The sequence below is a fragment of the Hypanus sabinus genome, chromosome 3 (genome assembly GCF_030144855.1).
Source record: "Hypanus sabinus isolate sHypSab1 chromosome 3, sHypSab1.hap1, whole genome shotgun sequence".
Classification (NCBI taxonomy): Eukaryota; Metazoa; Chordata; class Chondrichthyes; order Myliobatiformes; family Dasyatidae; genus Hypanus; species Hypanus sabinus.
This window is the reverse complement of record NC_082708.1, coordinates 40,439,313-40,463,157: the sequence shown is the minus strand read 5'-3', so window position 1 is coordinate 40,463,157 and position 23,845 is coordinate 40,439,313. Positions and strand designations below refer to the sequence as shown.

General features: G+C 36.0%; 1 protein-coding gene across 2 annotated transcripts in view; it reads right to left on the bottom strand.

Annotated features, from left to right (window-relative positions):
• The window catches only part of flt1 (fms related receptor tyrosine kinase 1), a 171,100-nt gene that overhangs the window by 127,239 nt on the left and 20,016 nt on the right, over nt 1-23,845 (bottom strand). For both annotated transcript variants that reach the window (XM_059964134.1, XM_059964133.1), the window contains exons 2-7: nt 22,082-22,190; nt 21,298-21,515; nt 11,762-11,886; nt 6,430-6,589; nt 3,134-3,270; nt 430-604 (exon numbers count right to left, since the gene is read on the bottom strand). In XM_059964134.1, the coding sequence (XP_059820117.1) occupies nt 430-604; nt 3,134-3,270; nt 6,430-6,589; nt 11,762-11,886; nt 21,298-21,475 (775 nt within the window). In that variant the 5' untranslated portion in view covers nt 21,476-21,515; nt 22,082-22,190. The remainder of the gene's footprint in view (nt 1-429; nt 605-3,133; nt 3,271-6,429; nt 6,590-11,761; nt 11,887-21,297; nt 21,516-22,081; nt 22,191-23,845) is intronic.

Genomic DNA, 23,845 nt, shown 5'->3' with positions numbered 1-23,845 from the left:
TTCATACTTGATGGAAGCAGATCTCTCTAATTCCTGGGCACAAAGTATATTTAATCCAGTCACCTTGATTCCTGATTTTATTTTCCTTGTTTTATTACATTAAAAATTGTTCTATAATATTAGGAGAAAAGTAGATCTATGATAATGGAAAAATATTGAAAGACCAGAGCAAATTTAATCAGAATAAAATGCAGAATTCATCTGATACAAAAATATACATTGCATACAAAATAACTGCCATGCTGAAGTTCCATATTGTTTCAGATTAATTCTGCCAATGTTCAATTGTAAATGCTGGCATTAAGTACTCAGATCTGCCTGATCATTTCAGGTCAGTACACTATATGGCGTGGAAGAATAAATAATAAGGATTTCTAGGAATTGGGTGTAAATGTATATTTTGATTTCAGGAATATTGTTATTTCTTACCATAGACATGAACAGTCGCTTTCCTTTTTTTTATGGTTTTTCCACTTCTTACTTGGCATATATAGTTCCCTTTGTCTGATGTGACCACTTTGTCAATAACAAGGGTGCTGTAGAATGTATTTATCATACGATCTGTCTGGTCAATTCTTTTTGTTATATAACTGCTTCTATTTCCCTGAAAAAACAATTAGAAATAATTAGCTTTGCCTATAACAAGCTACTACTTCAGCTAGTAGAGGATTATTGTTTAAGTTTTGTTACAATAACATCAATTACATAAATGAACAAAATGTAGAAATCCAATTTTGCTAGTCGATGCCAATTAGACATTAGGTTCTTGACAATGAAGTACAGTATTATCATAATTAAACACAAGCATACCCATAAGCAATTGGGTAGATTGTGTACTGGTATTAGTGGGACATAAAGAAACTGGCTGAGGAACTCTGTGGGTTTAACTTCATCCGAGGGGAGGAGAGGATTTATCACCATTTTGGGTCGAGACACTGCATAAGGTCTGAGAGTGGAGAGGGAACATAGCCTGTACATAGAAAAGAGGGGGAAGAGTGAAACAGTAGGTTCACAAAGATGTCCCTGCACAAGGCAGAAATGGGTCAAAACAGGTGGGATCTGAGAGGAACCTTGGGGGAGAGAGATAGGGAGGTGGTGATGGGGATCAGCTACAATGAGCATGGATGAATGACTAGGTCATAGTGAAGGAAGGAGTTAGATGCAAAAATCAGGCAGTCAGAGGGTTAGTCCAAAAGTTAAACAATGACAGCAGCCTTGGGAGGGAAAAACAAGTACTTGAAAGTGGACTGATTCACAAAATGATCAATTCCCTATCAACAGTGGTGAGGCCCTCCCCCTTCCTGCTTCTCTGCAACTAACTTTTCCTAGTTTTAATAAACAGTGATCAACCTGAAATATCAATGTTGTTTCTCTCTTCACAGATCCTATCTTACCTGCTAAATAATTCCAGGTTATCCTGTTTTCACTTATACTCTATTTTAATTGCAAATCAGTTACTAAATCAGAATAACTAATACGTCAATATTTTGTTCCACATCCTTCTTTGTAATTTAAATAATCTGTTTTATTTCTAAATTTGGTTAATATTTTGTTCCAGTATTGGTTTTACTTCTTTAAATAAAATCTATTTCATTTTGTACATATTTTTTCTTTGCAAGTGAAAAGCAATGTGCCACACTTTGCAGGTATAGCATGCATAACAATCTTTTCCTGTGTAGCAATTCATTATGTTCTTCTCATTAATTTCAACAGGAAGGGAGAGGGGAAATATGAATTTCAGATTAGGTTGCTTCTGTAATGATTCATACACAACTAAGTTCCAAAAATAAAAACAATGTTAGAAAATTGTTACTCGTATCACGTTTTCAAAGCAGTAAAACAGACAAATTGTTTGTGTGATCATAACTTTTTACTTCAGAAACATGGTGAAAATAATTCATCCCTTTTCATTACATTAAAGTATTCCTCTGGCATTCCTTAGAAACAATTTTATAATAAATTACACAAAAAATTGTATGCATTCTGAGGAGTGCCTTTAACTGACAGTATTTTATAAAAATATGCAAAAAGACTTGTAGATTTATCTATCAAGCATTACAAAATTACAGCATGATAAAATTCAAAGAAGTGGCTAAAACTCTACAGCAAACGGTCAGCCATAAAAACAATTTTAGAAGTCTTCTTTTTTCTTTTTTTTACGATTTTAGCACCATTGGAAAATGTAGTATTTATTGCCCCTACTGCCCAATTGCCCTTAACAAGGCAGTAGTAAATAAGTTTCTTAAACCACTGTAGTCTTTCTAGGACAGGCACTCCATGTTTCTGTAGGGTAAGAAGTTCAACGTCTTCAACCCAGGAAAAACTTAGGAAGGGCAAAACACTTCCAAATCAGAATGGTCTGGACCTAGAATGAAACCTGTAGCTACTGGTGTTTCGATACCAGCATCTTTCTTTTGTTGATGGTAGAGGTCATGGGCTTGGGAGATCTTGTGACAAAAGGTTGAAGGAGCAGCAAAATGTGATTTGTAGATAGTACACAAAGCACTGTGTGTAGGTTGTGGTAAGAATTAATGTTCAAGATTGTAGAAGAGCACCACAATGAATTACTTTGTCTTAGGTGGTGTTCAGTTTCTTGAGTTGTACTCATCAAGCAAGTCTAAACATTTCCCTTTGAGGATGATGCAGGATGTTGCAGGATGATAAGTGATTGGTATGGGCGGGGGGGGGGGGGGGTGGATGGCAGAGGTTGTAGCTGTGGTGAACAAATTCACTTAAAAATTGCACTGAAATTATTTTCAGTGTTTTTTTCTACAGCATGCAGTATCAGAGCTACATTCCTACCTTAATAGGTGAACAGAATATGATAAAATGTTTAGTTTAAACGTTCTTGCTATTTTGCATTAATTCAGCAATTTAATAGTTTTATATGGAATTTTAGTTTGGAGGGAAATCATATTGTAAAATGTGTCATTAAAGGCTGAAATTTTTTGTCATTTTTCTGACTCTCTGCCAATCTATTTGATCATAGATCTGAACTTGTAGTGTAATGTATACCAGCATTTCTTGGCAATTCTGAAGGGCAAGAGAAAGAGGCCCATAAGCAAAAGCTGAGTTATCAAACAAACTGTGTTCTTAATGCCTTTTAAGTACGTATCCTGCTTAAGACACCTACTTTACCAGGGAATTCCCAGAAAATCTCAACTCTTGCATTCAGATCTGTGGTCACTGTGCACTTTATAGCAAATGATCTTCCACTCAGCATCTTCACTGGACTGGTCACGTTCAGCTCTACACTTCTGATGCTGCTGACTAAAATTAAACATCAAAATAAAATTAATACTCTAGAAAACCCAGGCATTTCAATACCATTTCATATTTATCTAAAATGCTGTATAAACATATTTTCTCTCCAGGAATAAATATGAATTAGCCCAATAATGTATAATAAAGCATATTTGCACATGAGCTATGATATGCAATAGCTTTAATTAAGTGAAAGATATAAAACAGAACATAGAGCAGTACAACACAGGAACAGACCTTTCAGCCCATAATATTGTGCCAAATTGTAAATACCTCCAAAAAATGAATCTCAGGCTAGTATTTGGTGACATATATGTACTTTGATAATAAATTTACTTAGAAATATGATCTTTGAAACTAATTAAATTAGTATCAAATGCCTAGCTAAACTAATCCCTTCTGTCTACAGAATGTCCATATCCTTCCATTTCTTTCACATTCATGTGCCTATTAAAGAGTCTTTAGAGCACCTCTATTATACTTGCCTCCACTACCAACCCAGGCAGTGCATTCATGGGGCTCACCTCTCTCTGTATAAAACACTTGCCCCACACATCTCCTCAAAACTATGCCCTCTCAACTTAAAGACATGCCCTTTAGCATTAGACATTCTCATCCTGGGATAAAGATGCTGACTGTCTATTAACTAAGCCTTTCTGTAAACTTATAAACCTCTAACAGATCTCCCCTCAGCCTCTGCTACTCCCGAGACAACAGCTCAGGTTTTTCCAACTGCTCCATATAGCGAGTGCCTTCTACTCTGGACAGCATCCTGGTGAACTTCTTCGCACCCGCTTCAAAGCCTGGACATCACCAAAGCTGAATGCAGTTCTCAAGAAGCGCTGTAGGTAGAACTTTATGAAGCTGCAGCATATCATCATAACCCTTGAACTACGCTTCTTGAATAGCAAAGGCAAGTTATGCCATATGCCTTCTTTACCACCCTATCAACCTGTGCAGCCACTTTCAGGAAGTTATAGACATCAATACTGTTAGGGGTTTTACCATTAACTGTGTACTTTACATTTGATTCCCCAAAGACTGGCAGCATTTTTTTGTCCATTGCTGTTTATGTTTTCTCTTCTGTTGCTTTTATATCTGTTTTCTGATCTAAAGAACATGCAGCTTATTGAATCATACAGATGGAATAACTGTGTATAATGTAGAATAACTGTGTTTCCTTTGGACTGGGATGCTCAATCTAATATGCCAAACTAATCAATACATTCTTAAAACTAATTTTTACATAATATTTTACATTTTGAGTGGATTAGTTTCTTCAGTCAAGTTAATTCACTCAATTTGTCTATGAATTATCAATCTGCATTGGGCCCACAATTTATTGCATTTGATGACAGCGCTCAAGTGAAAGTGCTCTGCACGGACCTCAAAGATGTCTGCTACTGACATCCAGTGATTTTTTTGCATGATTTTTCACTTTTCTGGCCATTAAAGTAGCATTCAGTCATCACTTCAAAGGAGTTGGTCAGTCCTGCAACAGTGATCTCATCCAAATGGCTAAATAGCCAATCAAACTGAGGCATTCTCAGAATCAACAGAATCAGGAAGGAAAAATAGCACAGCTTCAAATGTATTTTTCAGTATGGAGGACTAAAGCAAACAGTTTAGAAGGTAGAAACTGAAATATCAAATGAACCTTAAAAATATTTATTTTAAGGTAAATCAAAGTAATGAGTACAGGAGTTGGGATGTTATGTTGAATTTGTACAAGATGTTGGTGAGGTCAAATTTGGAGTATTATGTACAGTTCTGGTCACCTATCTACAGGAAGGATATCAATAAAATTGAAAGAATACAAAGAAAATTTACAAGGATGTTTTGGGGAATTGAGGACTTGAGTTATAGGGAAAAGTTGAATAGGTTGGGACATTTTTTTCCTTGGTGTAGGAGAATGAGGGAATCTTATAAACGTGTATAAAATATTGAGGGTTATAGGTAGGGTAAATGCAAGCAGGCTTTTCCCACTGAGGTTTGGAGAGACTTTAATAGAGGTCAAAGGTTCAGAGAGAAAGGTGAAATACTTAAGGGAACCCAAGTAGGATTTTTTTTTCACTCAGGGGCAGGTATGAGTGTGAAATGAGCTGCTGGCATAAGTAGTGGATGCGGATTCAATTACAACATTTATTAAACGTTTGGGTAAGCATGTGGGAAGGGCAGTAGAGAGGGCTATGGCTCGGGTACAGTTCAATGGGACTAGGCAGAATAACAGTTTAGCATAGACTAAATGGGCCAAAGAGGCTGCTTCAGATCTGTAGTATTTTGTGATGTTAAGATTCAATGTGATTATTTAAAGGGATTAAAATCCATAATAATTAAATTTGTTTTGGCTAGGAAATTTGCTAAGCAACATTGAAATCTCAAATAGATATAATTAAGTGTAACATTTTCAGGGTACTTCAAATGAAATAGTTCATAAGCACATGATATTTTCATCAATGTACTGTTTACACTTCATTCCAATGAAGAAGTCTACAGAACAGTGCAACTGGTGGAGTGATGCACCATCAATAACTCTCTCTGAGACGTAAAGGCGAGATATCGGCTTTTATTGACTGGAAGAAGGAACAAGCAGTGGTTGACCACCGTACTACATCCTGGAGACAGAGAGGCCAAGCTCAGACCTCAATCGCCTTTATACAGGGGTCTGTGGGAGGAGCCACAGGACCAGTCAGCAGCGGGGCATGTCCAGACAGGTATATGTAGTTCACCACATGGAGTAGTATTGAATCACTGACAGCAGCTTCAGGATTTCTGAATTGTGCAATAGTGTATAGAAATCTCAAAGTCATTGCCTAATTCAGACTCCAATATCAGCAAATACTGATAGTTTTGTAGCTGCAAATTCTTGCTTATTATACTTGAACTAATATATACCAAAGACTATATGGTCATGAAAATAAAAACATGGACCGGCTGTTCAGAAATTGCTCTTTTGGGGAGCCGTTCTAGTCATGAAAGTAGGTTAAGAGGTAACAAACAACTGACAATTATGAAGAGATAATTTTTCTGATGCAGAGAGATAATTATTTGTGACTTAATCATCAGATTATAAAAATAAAATTTAACAAGTATGAAAGCACAATATGATGAAAATGATATACACCATTTACTACAATAGTAAATAAAAGAAGTGTTGCTACAAACCTCTCCTATGTGTTAAGTAGTATGAATAAAATGTCTTCCCATTCACAGTGGTTTCACAATATAGCAGGCCAATAAACTTGTAAGTGGGTCTGGGAATAACAAAACCTTGTTTACTATCCCACATGACTTCCTTTCCATCAATGGTAAAGGGTAAAGAATTCTGAAAGAACAGGCAGAAGTTATGTCAATACAGCAATTTACTTAAAGGTGGGAATAAATTATTCTAGCTATTTTTAGTTTTAAAATGTGGATTAAAATACTGCTCATTGTTTTGAAATTTAAAGCAAATGCTGCATCAAATTATTAGTACATTTATTCAAATTTACCACCATAATTTACTATTCCATTCATTCACACTATGAAAAATGTGAGTCACCATCCAGAGGTTCCAAATATGTCAAAGATTATCTGAAGAGGTCTCTTGTTTAACCCTTCTTCCGTCACTATGCCTTCAGATTTATTCTTCCAAATATAAAAATAAACGAATGTGACCATGTCATCTTGACGTTAGAGCATTCATCTGAAGTTTGATTCAACAATTTAAGAATATATACAGTTTTTAATCTATATTTCTGACTTACAAAATGTACTTCAAGTAGTCAAAATGTTTGAAACTTTCATAGAATATTGAACAGTGCAGCACAGTACAGGCCATTAGGCCCACAATGTTGTGCCAACCTTCTAACTTACTCCAAGATCAATCTAGCCCTTCCTTCCCACAGAGCCTTCCATTTTCTTCTTACATTTACATACCTATCTAAGAGCCTCTTACATGTTCTTAATGTGTCTGTTTCTATCACCGCCATTCACAGTGCATTCCATGCAATTACCACTCTGTGTATAAAAACCTACTTCTAACAATCTCCCTCCCCCATACTTTCTTCTAATCACCTTAAAAATATGTTCTCTTGTATTAGCCATTGTCACCCTGAGAAAAAGGCACTGGCTGTCCATGCATATTAAGTGATCAAAGCTTGGATACCATCAACCAGACCAACGCGAGTTGGTAACGCTAGCACTTAGTGAATTGATCATTTACTTTACTTACATCAGGACTTTGCTTTACTTTAATAATGTTAAAAGTTCTGATGTATTTGAATTGAATTAAAGGACATTAAAGGCAAACATAAAATCTTATAATTAATTTTATTTACTTTTTTCTTACACTTAATGAAAAAAAATTAAATGGTGTTTCATTCAACATTTCTGATCTGTACAAAGAACACACAGTACAAAGACAATTTATTATAAAGTTAACTAGTCTGAGTCATAGAATGATGCAGACAGAGTCAAAAAACACAGAAACAGGCCTTGCTATCCATCTATGCTAACTAATTTTGCCTGTCAACTCTAAATCCCATTTGCCAACATTCAGACTGTATTCCTTCTACCTTGTCTATTTAAGAATCTTTTGAAAGATTAATGGGGAGGTGCACGGTCAGAAACACACTGGGACTTTCAGTGAACATATTTAATTTGGCTAATAAGCACACACTGACAAACCTCATAATATAGTTTCAGTTGTAACTGATCACACATTCAGCACAATGCATTTCATCTCATAATAAAACCAATACATGTGTACTGAATACATCTAACCTACCTCCATTCAAGTGCACACTTACAGGTTTTTTGATCATAGGGTTGGAGTTCTAGAGATATCACATATGGAAATATATCAACAATATGAAAAACATGCATCTCACTAAAGTGAAGTGGATACACAGAAAAAAAAACTACCAATTCCAGACATGGAATTTAATTCCTTAACTTCTGCATTTCACCTTCCTCCTGGTCGTAAATTAGAATTGTATACGGCAGTACAACTTCAGTACTATGCACAGTTCTGAACCACTTACTATAAGAAAGGATACAATAGGATTGGAAATAGTCCAAAAGAAATCCACCAAACTATTTCATGGAATAAGAAGATTGTCATCTCAAGGGAGACTTAACAGACTGAGTCTTATTCTTTTGAGTTTAGAAGAATGAAGGGTGATCTAATTGAAATACTATATATACATTTGCAAAGAGCAGGACAAGGCACATGAATCTTGAACAAGGGCATTAGTTCCATGATTAGGGACATATATTCAAAACCAAAAAGTATAAAAAGGATGGTGACTCTCTCAGAGAGCCTTCAAGTATAAATTATCAGAATGAATTAAGAGACAGGCTTGAAACGAGGTGGCCCATTCCTGTTCCTATTTTCTTATCCTTAAGAAAGATAGTAGTAGAGATACCCTTGTTGGTCAGATAAATTTTTGTGATTTCTGCTTTTATTATAAATATTTTGTATTTTTAGCATTTTGTTCTGCACATACTAAAAGAGGTATTACTAAACAAAATCTGAAAGTAGGACTACATGACAATATATTAGGTGAAGGTTACCTCTTTTTGTTAATGCCAAAACTATTATAACCTGCTTCAGACTGAGTGGTAAGTAATATTTTAGAGCACATATACATAAAAAGAATTTTGTGCAGATAATATCAAAGCATTTGTTTGAGTACTGCTTGATGCTACTCTGCATACAATTATTGGATATAATTTGAATCTATGGAAGACTACAAACTGTGAAAATAAACATTTTAGTGACCCAATCCAATCTGAATCACATAATGCAAAAACTTTGCAAAATTTTGAAAGAATTTCTAGCCCTCACTTGTTCAAATTCTAATGGCTGAGCTGGAATTGGCTTTAAAAGTTAGCTATTGCAAAAAATTAGCTATTGTATAATACACAGTATTATACCCTCTTGGCAGAAGACATTTACATTTGAGTGAGTTCTTCTCATAGGAAGAGAGTAACAAACAAATACAAGGATAAAAATAAAGCCAGCCATTTAGATTAAACATTGTTAACTAAGTGCTTTGATGCAAAAGGAAAAAAAAATTACAAACCAAATGTAAAAGCTTCTCTCATGTTTTTTCAGTAAGATGTTGTACAAGGGTGGGTCAGAAGGATGCCTCAAAGGATGTAATAAACATGACATGGGCCTATCTCACCAATTTCCTGTCAACACAGGATACAGACCTTCTGTCTCTGTTCTCTGCTGCCAACTTTGCTGCTGTATAGAAACTTCTACTTGTGGATTATATTGCTTTTTGAGAACTATTTTCTCCATATATGGAACCATACATTAAGAGTTTGTTTAATGCATCTAGGACTGAATATTGAATCATGAAACATCTTGTTTTTGCTATATGTGAATGACTTTCTACCATTTAGTCATTTACTTTTCTCATTATATAGTGATCTGCTCTGAAAACAGCAGTAATACATTTCAAATCTTACTATATGCAAACCCTTTTCACATATTTCAGGAACAGAATAAGATTTTTTTTTAATTCAATATGCCGGTCAATGGTTTTGACTTCTTCCTGTTCTTTAAAATGTTTCTCTGTACTTTCCTTGGTTTTGCTGAGTAGTGGCAGATGGTATGATTAAACTGAGGAACAGTAATGAAATGTCTGTGGCTAGAGTCTTGCTTAAGATGTAATATTTCATATCAAATCCCATAGTTTTCCTTTGAAAATCCTGACAGACAACATTATATACCATGAATTCCTGATTGTAACTATCTCTGCATAAAAATTATTTTCCTCACTTTACCAAAAGTTTAAATCTGTGCTTCCTTGTCCATGTCATCAGGTTCAGAAATAATAATTACTCCTCAACCAACAGGTTCTTGAATCAAAAGGGATAACTTCACTCAATTTCACTCACCCCAAAACTGAACTGTCCCCACAACCTATGGACTCACTTTCAAAGACCCCTTATCTCATGTTCTTGATACTTATTGTTTATTTATTATTATTTTTTGTATTTGCATCGTTTGCTTTCACATCAGTTGTTTGCCCATCCTGTTGGTTGTAGCCTTACATCGATTCAATTGTGTTTCTTGTATTTACCGTGAATGCCCGCAAAAAAAAGACCTCAGAGTTGTATATGGTGACATATATGTACTTTGATAATAAATTGACTTAGAACTTTGATTCATTCATTATTTGGAACAATATTTCTTTATTTAACCTATCTAAATCATTCACCTTGGTACACTTACCAAATCTTTTAATCTTTTTTACTTCAGGAAAATTAACTCCAGTTTAATACTTTAGGAATCCTAGTAAATTATATACTTTGCTGATTACTCTCTCAACAATTAGTACTTTCTTCACTATTGAATACTTGTTTCATATTTTGTAAACCACAGCAGGCTATTCAGCCCTTCATGTCATTGTCAGTTCTCAAAACAATTTCATTTTATTTTCTGAAGTTCTTCTCTCTCAAATGCCCATGAACTCAGCTATGAATCTCCTACCACTACTTACACTCAAGATAATTTATGGTAATCAATTAATCTACCAATGAGCAAACTTCAGAGTTGCTAAAGGTGAGAAGGAGCAACACTACCTACTGCACCACTGCCCATTTATTACCTTTCGAAGATTGGTGTCATCCAAAAATTTGATGATTTTATACCGCTCATTCTGTCATTAGAATATTATACAAATACAGTGACTTCAGCACTGACTCCGAGGGAACTTATTGTCTGCTCCCTCCAGAATGAAGAAGTGCTTACCACTCGCAACTTTCTGTTCACAAGTCAACTTGTTGCACTGCTACTTATAGCTCTTTCATTCAACATGCTTTCATTTTGTTATCCTATTTTTGTGTGAGACTTAATCAAATGACTTCTGAAAATCAATATCTACCACATGTCTTTCATCAACCTTCTGTTGCCTCATTAAAGGTATCAACAAAGTTTGTTTAGCTTTAATGAACTGTAGCTTCTCAACAACAGTGGTTCCTACACTCCTTTTTTGAACAAGGACGTTACATTTACCATTTTTCATTTTCTGGCGTTTACCAGAATGGAATGGAAGATTGGAAGATTAAGACATCTACATTTCTTGCACAATTGCTTGTCACCAGAACATCTATTTATTTCTACATGTTTTTGAAAAAGAATGAGAATGCATGTTCAAAGCAGTAAAACTTCAATTTTCTAAACAAAATTTATTAAGCATTTTGAATGCTGTGTATGTTTGAATTGAACAGGATTTGGTAGAGCAGCATAACTGCTGAATAAAGCTTAATCAAGAAGAAACAAAAAGTGTGAAGTTTTCTTCCATTTTCAGAACTACTGCCTATGTATTTGCATAGAGCCACACATATATTTAGATTACAAGCAGTTTAATCAATTTGATGAATAAGCAATCATCGTTACCACAAACTATTATGAATGGAGAGATCTCTTAGTACAGTTTTGAAGCACTGTATGATAATACGTATTAACAATATTCAGTTGTTATCATATCCTACCTACCATTTTCAAAGTGACAGAGAAATGTGGGCTTGTAATCCTACATGGAATAAGTAGACTTTCTCCTTCCGTGAAGTACACAACTTTGGGAACTTCTGTGTATTGCTCCACAAATGGACTACGTTTGTCTAGAAAAGAATCAACATTTATGTTCAGTTGAAATGTACCAAACAATTTGATGTCATTTGTAGCACAGAGAGATATCAACTTAGAGCTCACATAAAGCTATCTACCTCAATAAAAGAAATTCACCAGAATCCGCTGCATAACCAGTCATAAACAATGCAGACATTTGATTCCATTTTTTCAGCAAAAAAGGTTACTGTCTTTAAAACAGTAGATTTAAAAAAACATAAACCATCAAGCATATAAAAAGACTCAAGGTATTTTCCTCATCTGTACCAGGCATTGTGAGAATTCACAAAACTTTATATTTACCTGGTTATGATTCTGCTTTTACATATCCATGTCCATTATTAGTGCTGCATTTCCAAATGAGATTATTGCCAGGAACATAACAGAATGTGGTGTGATATCATATATGCAAAATACAGTTCTAAATGCCTTTTCTTTTTAAATGTAAAGTCTGACAACTCTTTAGCTTACCAGTAACAGGGTTTAATTTGAATCTCATCAAACTGTCAAGGTGAATACTTTGCTAAGGTATTCAGATCAGCAGTCCAAATGTATCATTTATAATGTCTGATTTTTTTAGGGATGCTGTTACACCACAAGTTTTAATTAAAGTGAGTGAAGAGTGTCATCTTGAATTATATTGTTGAATCTAAACTGCTACAAGAAGAAATTAAAATTATGAATGCATGCTTAGAATACAACTGACAAGGTGCTCAGGAAGCTTAATGGTCTGAGGGTGGATAAGTCTCCTGGACCTGATGAAATGCACCCTCAGGTTCTGAAGGAAGTAGCTGGAGAGATTGCAGAGGTATTAACAATGATCTTTCAAGAATTGGTAGATTCTGGATGACTGGAAAATTGCAAATGTTACTCCACCATTTAAGAAGGGTGGGAGACAGCAAAAAGGAAACTATAGACCAGTTAGCCTGACATCAGTGGTTGGGATGCTGTTGGAATCGATTGTTAGGGATGAGATTACGGAATACCTGGAGGCACATGACAAGATAAACCAATGCCAGCATGGTTTCTTGAAAGGAAAATCCTGCCTGACAAACCTATTGCAATTCTTTGAGGAAATTACAAGCAGGGTAGACAAAGGAGATGCAGTACACGTGGTGTACTTGGATTTTCAGAAGGTCTTTGACAAGGTGCCACACATGAGGCTGCTGACCAATATAAGAGCCCCTGCATTTACAGGGAAGTTACTAGCTTGGGTGGAGCATTGGCTGGTTGGCAGAAGACAGAGAGTGGGAATAAAGGGATCCTATTCTGGCTGGCTGCCGGTTACCAGTGGAGTTCCACAGGAGTTGGTGTTGGGACCGCTGTTTTTTACAATCTATGTCAATGATTTGGTCTACGGTTTTAATAGATTTGTGGCTAAATTTGCCAATGATACGAAGATAGGTGGAGGAGTGATTAGTTTTGAGGAAACAGAAAGCCTGCAGAGAGACTTACATAGTTTAGTGCAGAGGTCGGCAACCTGCAGCTCCGGAGCCACATGCGGCTCTTTCATCTCTGTGATGCGGCTCCCCGTGGCTTGTTAGCTTTTGAAATGTAATTCGAAATTTGAAGATTATGGTGATCTTGTACAATCTAAAAACTTTGTGGAGACCCCATTTCCTGGCACATCCGAACCGGCTCACAATTAGCCACCGATCCGGCTAAGGGAGATAGCCTACGGGGGTTTGTGAGTACGTGTCTCTTGGAGCATCCGCGCCCACGGGGACGGGTTGAGGGAGGCTTTAAAGTAAGGCTGTTTAGTTCGAATAAAGTTACCTTTGACTGCAGTGTCTTTATTTTAGCGCTGCGTGTAGCACACCGCTACAACGTGTTCTTTATCGCTATTAATATACATCACCACTGCCAATGCCTGACACCCGCCAGTGCGCGCTTTCTTTTAATTCTTCGATCCAAGGTAGGCTAACTATGGAGTAACCTTCAACCGTCTTTTTTTCGGAGTTCAAAATGTTTTTGTTGAATGCAGAAATGTAATTTCATTTTCTCTGCAGGAGTTCATCAATTTCATAAATGCAACACATTATAGTTTGTTTATACATAGCATAAAGGCAAAAAAACCCGTTGTATGCAGTGTTATTTCATTTTAAATGTCAAACGTGTTTTGTGGCTCCCAGTGTTTTCTTTTCTGTGGGAAATGGGTCCATATTGGTTCTTTCAGTGGTAAACGTTGCCGACCCCTGGTTTAGTGGAATGGGCAGAGAAGTGGCAAATGAAATACAGTACAATGTTGGGAAGTGTATGGTCAGCACTATGGTGAAAGAAATAAACAGGTAGACTGTTATTTTGATGGGGAGAGAATTCAAAATGCAGAGATGCAAAGGGACTTGGGAATCCTTGTGCAGGATATCCTAAAGGTTAACCTCCAGGTTGAGTCGGTTGTGAAGAAGGAGAATGCAATGTTGGCATTCATTTCTAGAGGTACAGAATATAAGACCAGGGATGTGATGTTGAGGCTCTATAAGGCATTTGTGAGACCGAACTTGAAGCATTGTGTGCAGTTTTTGGGCTCCTTATTTTAGAAAGGATATACTGACATTGGAGAGGGTCCAGAGAAGATTCACGAGAATGATTCCAGGAATGAAAGGGTCTGGCAGCTCTTGGGCTGTATTCCCTGTTTAGGAGAATGAGGGGGGATCTCATAAAAACATTCTGAATGTTAAAAGGTCTGAACAGATTAGAGGATTCTAGTCCAAGAGGACACACCTTCAGGATTGAAGGACGTCCTTTTAGAACTGCGATGCGGAGAAATTACTTTAGACAGAGGGTGATAAATCCATGGAATTTGTTGCCACGAGCTACTGTGGAGGCCAAGTAATTGCATGTATTTAAGGCAGAGATAGATGGGTTCTTGATTAGCCAGGGCATCAAAGGGTATGGGGTGAAAGCAGAGGAGTGGGGAAGAATTGGATCTGCCCATGATTGAATGGCGGAGCAGATTCGATGGGCCAAATGGCCTACTTCTGCTCCTATATCTTGTGGTCTTATGGTCTAATAATGTCTAGACCTTAGCTTACGACCACAAATTTATTAGTTAAAGTTTAATTATCAGCTGGAAACTTTCACCTACATCTTTTGTCTCTTCCTCTATGATAGTTTCTGTCTTGCTACTTTAGCCCACATTCTTCCATTCCTGCCAATGTCAACAGTTGCCTGTAGGATTTTTTCTTACACACACCTCCCTTCTTTTTGCTTCCTATCTCTTTTGTTTCCAACCACAATCTTGTACCGCTCTACAAGACATCTTGTTATGTATGCTGTCTCCAGGAATACAAGTTGTCTTTATACTATTTTATTTAGCAGTTTCACACACAATTATGAATTCATATAAAAAATATTTTATTACTGCAAAAATGCTGTTCAATTGAATCATGTCTAAATACGTAATTATTAACCCAACCTGAAATTCTTTGTCCCACAATAATGGCAATTTAAACCAAGGAATGGTAATACCATTGAAAGTTACATTGGAGCCCAACCTTTTACTCTCAGTGGATTTAATAACATACCAACTGAATATTCCCAACTTTGTCTTACAGATTTATTCCCTAGCTGTATCAGCGTATTTTAAGTAAAGTGATTCTATTGTCTATGATTCCGCACAAAGTAAAATACCAGAAGGAAAAAGATACCCTGAGGACCACTTAATCAGATGAAAGCTTGGATTTGTTTTCTTTACGTTGAAGGAAAATTACATTCTTAAGTTTCAAAAAAGTGTTATTTTGTTACATAACACACACCCTTAAAGTCATTACCAGGGAGCAAAAGTAACTACTCCCTGGTGAACTATTCAAAATTGGCACAAAATGATTGAAGATTATTACTGTGTCGCTTCCTGAGACTCACCATCTCATTGTGGAGATCATGCAAAGTGTTAGGAAGAGGTGCTGGGCATTTCTACATGCAGACATACTGTCACCAGCTATTGAAGCCAAAACTATGCCTTTGGGACTGGCCCTTTAACCTCATCACAGTCACTGCCGAGATGTGACAGACAGACATGGCATGGTAAAGGTATTGTAATTCTGCATTGAGCTGACGATTTTTGAAATTAAAGATATTAAATTGAATAGAAACTATCTAGAGTTAAGAAAATAATATGGAGATATAATAATTAACAACAGGAAGTAATTTGTCCTATTTTAATTTGAGCTAGCTTTCAGATAACATTGTTATGACCATATACCTAATTTGCAAAGTTATGTTTTGGATCCAGTATTTCAAACAGTGGATTTTTGATCTTCTATTTCAGAGCAGTAGAAGTATTGCAATTGGCCTCGATGACCCAAGTAAAACAATGGATAAGAAAAATCTCATCTATGTTTGAAATCAAATCAAAATTAATAATATATTACTATCAACAATATCTGTCTGGGAAATTGTCTCTATCCAGTTAACAATAACTTGTATTTAGAACCAATAATAAACAGTATTTACATTGCAATATAAGACACTCCATAGGAGAATGTTATTACAAAAGTTCAGATGAGATACTAAGTCTGAAACAAGAGACTGCAGATTCTGGAATCTTAAGTAACAAACAATAAGCTACAGGAACTCCATGGATCAGGCAGCATCTGTGGAGGAAAATGGATAGTTAAGATTTCAGGCATTCAACTGATTAAGAGTCTCAACCCGAAACATCAACTGTCCACTTCCCTCTATAGATGTTGCCTGGCCCACTGATTTCCCCCTGCTACTTGTTTAAGATATTAAGGCAGGTGCCTGAAAGCTTGATTAAAGCTGCAAATTTTGAGGATAGGCTTAAAGTTGGAGAGAGAGTTAGGAGAGATGGAGGTTTAAAAGGTTTCTGGTTGAACTCGTATCTAAAAATAAAAATATATGAACGTGGAAAAGCACAAGAAATGCAGAAAGCAATACATTGAAGGGGTGAAGAAATTGCAAAAATAAAGACAAGCTAAGTAATGGAAGGATTTGAATGAGGGAATGAGAAATTGATGTGAAATTGAAATCTGCAGATGCTGAAATCTGCTAAAACAAACTTATGGTGAAACTCAAAGGAACATTTGTGGGGAAAGAAATTGTCAACATTTTGGGTCAAGGCCTTTCATCGGGACTTGCGAATGGAAAGGAAATAAAGCCAACATGGAGAGGAGAGGGACAGGGGCAGGAAGTGAAAAGTAGATTGAAAAAAGTGAATGAATGACAGGCAGATGGAGGCAGGTGGGGGAGAGGAGGAGAAGAGATGAAAATATTGATGCTGCTGGAGGGTGATAAGTGGGGGCACAACAGCTACCAGTAATGGAATGTGATAAGTATGTCTGGAACTATTAAGGAACAGATGAGAGAAGATGCCTCGGAGGATTATATGTGAACATTAAAAGCTAAGAGACAATGTAGGTCAGTATGATTAGGTGCGATCACTGAATCAAAAAAAGTAATCAGACAATAGAGTTCTGAAGGAGTTCATGTTCACTTAAAGTGGAAACATGAGGAATGGTCACAGATCACTGGAATTATTGAATCAAAGTTGTGAATGAGAGTTTTAGTACCCACTGAGTTGAAGGCGGGTATAAAGAATAGAAGTGCTGAATGAATGTGGGTACAATTCAAGATTTCTTTTCTTAAAAGTTTCTGCTATCAAATAAAGTCTATTGTAAGTTGTAAACTTCTGCACAAGAATTTGTAATATTATAAAATATATTGTAATTGATATGAACAGCATGATGCACTTACTGCACAAAACACCTGCAATAAGCTACATAATTATTTATTTTCATATTAGGAGATTTGTTGATTTCAGATTCTGTCCTTTCACAGTAATTCAATAACTGCACTAAATGAAAGTAGAGTTTTCAATCAAGGCAGCGTTCAGGAAAGCAACTAAGAAACTAAGAAAATCTTAAGGAAGCTCCATAGAAGGTTCAGATCTGAACTCAATATTACAAAGAAGTAAATTAGTTAACTATGTTGATAATTAAAATATATTATTTTTCCAGGTTTGTAGAGGGAATATCCAGAATTGCTAAAATATCAACAAAAAATGGTGGTAATTTATAGAGCATATTATTCTTATTGCCTTTCTCGACAACTGTCTAATGAAAAAATAAATTATTTATAAAATTATGTCGTGAACAAGAAAAGTGATTTTTAAAAGCACAAATACATATACACATATAGAACAAAGTTAACTTTTCATATTAAACCTGAGAAAAAGGCAAAATAGTGGCCCTCATGGAGCTAATTTGGGAAATTGACTAAAGACAATGTCCTGCCACAGGAAACAATACAGAACCATTCTACTTCTAATTCTTTTGCAATCTGTTTCCTAAATACTGAGATACACTGAAAACACTGGGGGATTTTTTTTATGTAACATTCAGGACACTAATGTTTGACAAACTCAGGCATGTTGGGCTACATTGTAACACACAGCAATTAGGGGCCAAACAGAGACTCATCAGAAGTACTCAGCACTTTTTTTCTAATTTCATTCATTCACAGTATGAAGTATCAATAGCAGTCTTTTGTATTTTTTGTCCAACTGGTTTTGCCCTCCTACTTTATAAATGTTAGATCACCTTCTTTAATGCGACAGTCCAACAGTGCTGATTTTAACAGAGGCTAATCCAGGCTAAAGCACCACACTTCAATGACCCCGTCCAATAGCCTAAACGTTCATTCCCTCCACCACTGGTGCACAGAGTCTGCAATGCATGCTATCGAGTCCAACAGTATTCCCAAACTCACAATCTCTACCATCAAAGGACAGTAGGCACATGAGAACACCACCACCTCAGAATTATGTTCACCAGAAGGATTGCAGCAATTCAAAATAGTGGCTCACCACTGCCTTTTCAAGGCTATTAAGAAAAGGCTATAAATGCTGGCTTTGCCAGCCACACCCAGGTCCTGTAAATGAATTAAAAATAAGAGAGAAACAATGAAAGGTTACAATACACTGAATGTTTAGATAAGGGTAGTAGCATGGGCAGAATGTTGAGTGAGAACTTACAAACGAGCATGAACAAGGTTACGTTCAAACCAGAAAAAGTTGTGCAATTGGATCTTTGATTTCCTCAATTTGGATTGGCAACATCTTCACAATCTCCATCAGCACAGGTGCACCACAGGGCTGTGTGCTTAGCCCTTGCTCTACTCCCTTTACACTTATGACTGTGTGGCTAAGCAAAGCTCCAATGGCAAATTTAAATTTGTTGATGATATCACTGCTGTTGGGAAAAAAAATCGAAGGTGATGACAAACCAGCATATAAGAGGGAGATTGAAACTCCATCTGAGTGGTGCTACAACAATGACCTCTTACTCAAAGTCAGAAAGACCAAGGAGATGATTATTGACCTCAGGAGGAGGGAACGAGAAGTCAATGAGCCAGTCCTCATTGGGGGTCAAAGGAATAGAGGGTCAACAACTTTAAATTTCTCAGCGGACCTGAGAGTTTGTGAGTACTCTTCAGAGTTTGAGAAGATTCAGCATGACATCTAAAACTTTGACTAACTTCTATAGATGTTCCTGCTGAAGGGTCTTGGCTTGAAATGTCATCTGTACTCTTTCCTAAAGATGCTGCCTGGCCTGCTGAGTTTTTCCAGCATTTTGTATATGTTGCTTGGATTTCTAGCATCTGCAGATTTTCTTTTGCTATAGATGTGTGGTGTTGAGTATATTGACTTCTTGTATCATGGCCTGATATGGAAACACCAATTCCTTTGAACATAAAATCTTACAAAAAGTAGTGGATAAAACTCTCCTCACCATTGAGCACATCTACATGGAGCACTGTCACAGGAAAGCAGCATCCATCATGAAGAACTCCCACCACCAGGACATGCTCTCTTCTTGCTGCTGCCATCAGGAAAAAGGTACAGGAGCCCCAGGACTCACATCACCATGTTCCAGAACAGCTATTACCCCTCAATCATCAGGCTCCTGAACCAAAGGGGATAACTTCACTCAGCTTCGCTTGCCCTATCACTGAACTGTTCCCACAACCTATGGACTTACTTACAGGGACTCTTTATCTCGTGTTCACAATATTTATTGTTTATTCGTTATTATTACCACTACTTCTTTTCCCTTTTGTATTTGCAGTTTGTTGCCTTTTGCACACTGGTTATCCGCTTTGTTGGTGGGGCCTTCATTGATTCTATTACGGCTATTGGACTTATTGGGTAATCCTGCAAGAAAATGAATCTCAGGGTTGTATATGCTTTGATAATAAATTTACTTTGAACTTTGAGTTAAAAATTGGATTACCCATTGTTTAAGAAATGGTGCTGGAACCACCACATATACTTTAATTTATCAATGGGTTCTAATAACAGTTGTAAATTAGGAGGCTTAGCAAACAGCGGAATATGAATCCATGACTGAAAAGGTAGTGAGGGAAAAAGAGGTTGCAAGTCATGAAACCGTAACATCAATGGACAGAAAAGCAAGGTACACAAAAATGCTGGTGGAACGCAGCAGGCCAGGCAGCGTCTATAGGAAGAAGTACAGTCGATGTTTCAGGCCGAGACCCTTTGTCATGATTTTCAGCTTCTGCAGATTTCCTTGTGTTTGCAAGAAAAGGAAGATACTGTTAGGAGTATTTTATGATCCAAAAAGAAACCCAAGAGAGCAAATGCTACCAATGCCAGCAACAGAAAATTTTTGAGACTAGAAACCTGAATATAATGCTTAAGTTAGTGATTAAGAAATATTGAAAGTACAAAGATCAAGGTGCAGGAGACAATTAGAAGAAGTGATTATGAAGGACTGAATACAAGCAAGAAATGTAAAATGAGGAAAAATATTACATGAAGGCATAAAATTGAAGCAAATTAACATGACAATATCATGTTAATTACCATGACAATAACAACTATGTAGAAAATTGTGAATATTGAGCCTTTTACAATGCAGCAGAGAAGGACTTAATAGAATCTTTAAAATTATGAATAAAGTTAACTGAAGAGTGGTTCTCAATTCAAAATTGTCACTAAAGTGAACAACAAAATTAATATATCCATGTGAAAGAATGTAACATATTTGAAAATGTTGTTGTAGAAGGTGTTTATGGAATAGACTACTGCAGCTTTTAAGAAGTAGGATAAATAGGTAAATATATACACAAGTAAATTTACAATGCAAAAGAATGAGAGAGAGAGAAACAATTTTGTTTTTGCAGCTTCTGCAATTGCTGACATTAACATGTAGTCCCAGCAACCTTTTGTATAATAAACTTAAATGATAGCAAAACATAATTATATTGAATATTAATAAAAATTCTGTGTCTCCTACCTCCTAACATGTACTCAATCGTTATTTTGTTACTATTTCTAACAAAATCAATAAATAATACAATGCAAAATTCCTGGACTTCACAGAAACAAAACAAGTTTGTAAATCAATAACTAATGTTTGCCTTACCCTTTACAAATATATAGAGAGCAGTCTTTATGTGTCGAACATTTGAAGATGAGGTATTACAATAGTAGTAGCCTGTGTCTTTAGCCTGAGTGTTGCTCAAAGTCAGGTTACTACAATACGGTTTCTTGAGGTCCCCACTTTTAAAGTTAATTATACTTATTCTTTCAGTTGCATTCATTACATGGTCTGGCAAGGACCAAGATATAGGTGATGATCCCCTATGAAATAAAAAAGAAATATTACACTTTTTAGTTTTCCATTTGAAACAAAAATTAGGCTCCTTTATCTTCTATGATATAATTGAAACTTCAGTCTTCCTATCTTATAGGACTGTATATGTAATCACAAAATCAAGCCTAAGCTTAAATACTGCAAAACTATTAATATAGAGATTTTAGATCAAGATTGGAAATATGCAAGCGAATACAGATGGTACAGCACCTATAAATAGAAATGTCAATTGGCTAAATTGGCTAATCAGTTTGAACTCCATCCCTGTCCCCATCACAATGTACAACCTGCAGTCAGTTAGAACAGGGATTGAATTAAAGACCTCCTGATACTTCTTCTGGTCAAAGAGGCAATCACAGCAGACAAACTGAACATAGCAGGTTTGGAGGTCAATTCATCACCCAGTGAAATTCCAAGCTGGGATCTTCTGACAAAGTTTTGTCATTGCATTAAGTAAGACATTTTGATTTTCTATTTAACAGCTAGCTTAAGGCAACCTTTTGAAAAATTTATTTAAAATATTTTCCATGTATAAATAGTATCACAAAATTACCTGCATGTCAGCTGTAGAGTCTGATTGACTTTAATGACTTGTTGCTTAGCTCTTGGGCTATGGTTCTTAGCTCTTAGGCTAAGTTCAGGGCTAAGGAGATCAGGTGATCCTGCAAAACAGAAGATAAGTCTGCATTTTACACATCAGTTTCCAAACTAAAGTTTTTTATTTCCATTTCTGAGTGTCTAGTTCCTGATTAGTCTAAAACAATTACAACTATGGATATTTTAAATATAGAACTGAATGTGGGGCTGATGTACACTCTCAACATAGGTTGTGAGGACAATTTACTAGTTTCAGAAAAAACAGTAAATGGATGGTGAATTTTTAAATTAGTTTCACAATTGTGGCAATATGGAAACAATACCAGCAACCTGAAATATCAGGGTTCTCTGAGAGTTATAGTGGGTAAATATGAAAACAATGAATGTTTGCAATTCACAATAGATTCAATCAGGAAGTCTTATTATACTGAACTTCCTTAAGCCTAAAATGACTACTAAAAGCTACAAATATAAATTCAATAGAGGGTTGCCCCCATATCCTTTTCAATTTAATAAGTTTATTATGTATAACAAAATGAAAGCTTAATTTATTGTTTAATTTCTAAACTTGGTACATTCAAGGTCTTTCGTCAGACAAATTGTGTTTTTTTTTGCATTACTTTGCCCTTGAACTAACAGACTCGAGAATCATCTTGATGTATTATTAATCTAGGTACAGGTGCAATAGTCAAAAGATAAAGCTCCTGTTATAATTTATTCAAGGTTTCATTACAATTTAAAGCTGATTCAAATAAAACTAATCTGTTTGTATGTAAATAGTACTGTTTGTTATTAACACACTATTCTGAGTTCACAAGTATTCAAGAATCTTATTTGTGAAAGACAGATAATGTATTTCAAACAATAGTTTAAAAATGATCTACAGCACCAATAACTGAAAAAAGTCTACAGTACCCCAATAATAAATTAAAAAATCACTTAACACTTATCAGTCCAAAACTAACCATTATCCAGGTATTAGGAAGCCAAAATAAGTTCAGTAACATAACAGAAAATTCAACCTTGATGATGGGGGAACATTTTAGAAACAATAATCAGGAGTGTGGAGTGTTACTTGTTGAGAGGAAGTGTGGGAAGGGGTTATATAAACTGCAAAGCACAGTTCTACCCGCTATAGAAAAAGTTTGCTTATATATGCATAATTTATAGAACATGGCAGGCAATGATTAGAGGTTCAGGCTTTATAATTCTGGGCATTATACTTCAAGTCATGGAGCAGAAAAGCAAAATCTTGATAGCACTTTGTAAATCTCTGGCTGAGTCACAATTGTAGTACTGTTCCCAATGCTAGGGAAGCTGCAAAGATTAAAAGAGTGTAGATCACTTTCAGGGATGAGTTGCGTAAGGAGATTGGCAAAATTGGAGTTGATATTCTGATAACACAATAGGTTGCAAGGGGATCTGATTGAATTATTTAAAATCCTGAGTAGTAACTAAAGAGAAATATCCCATTGGGGAAAGGGCTGAGAACTGGGGGATAAAGAAGGATGGTCTTTGGGAAAGAAACCAAAAGCACCACAGGATTTTTTTTGGCTTAGTGAGTAGTTAGCATCAAGTGCCAAACATCCTCCTTCTATGCTATTCTAAGACACTGCCTTGAATAGCTCCCACTGTGATATACTACAAGAGAGATGATTGTCCTTTCATAACCAGATTATCTCTCTTTGTACCAAGTTTGAATTAATCATTCTCCTCTGGC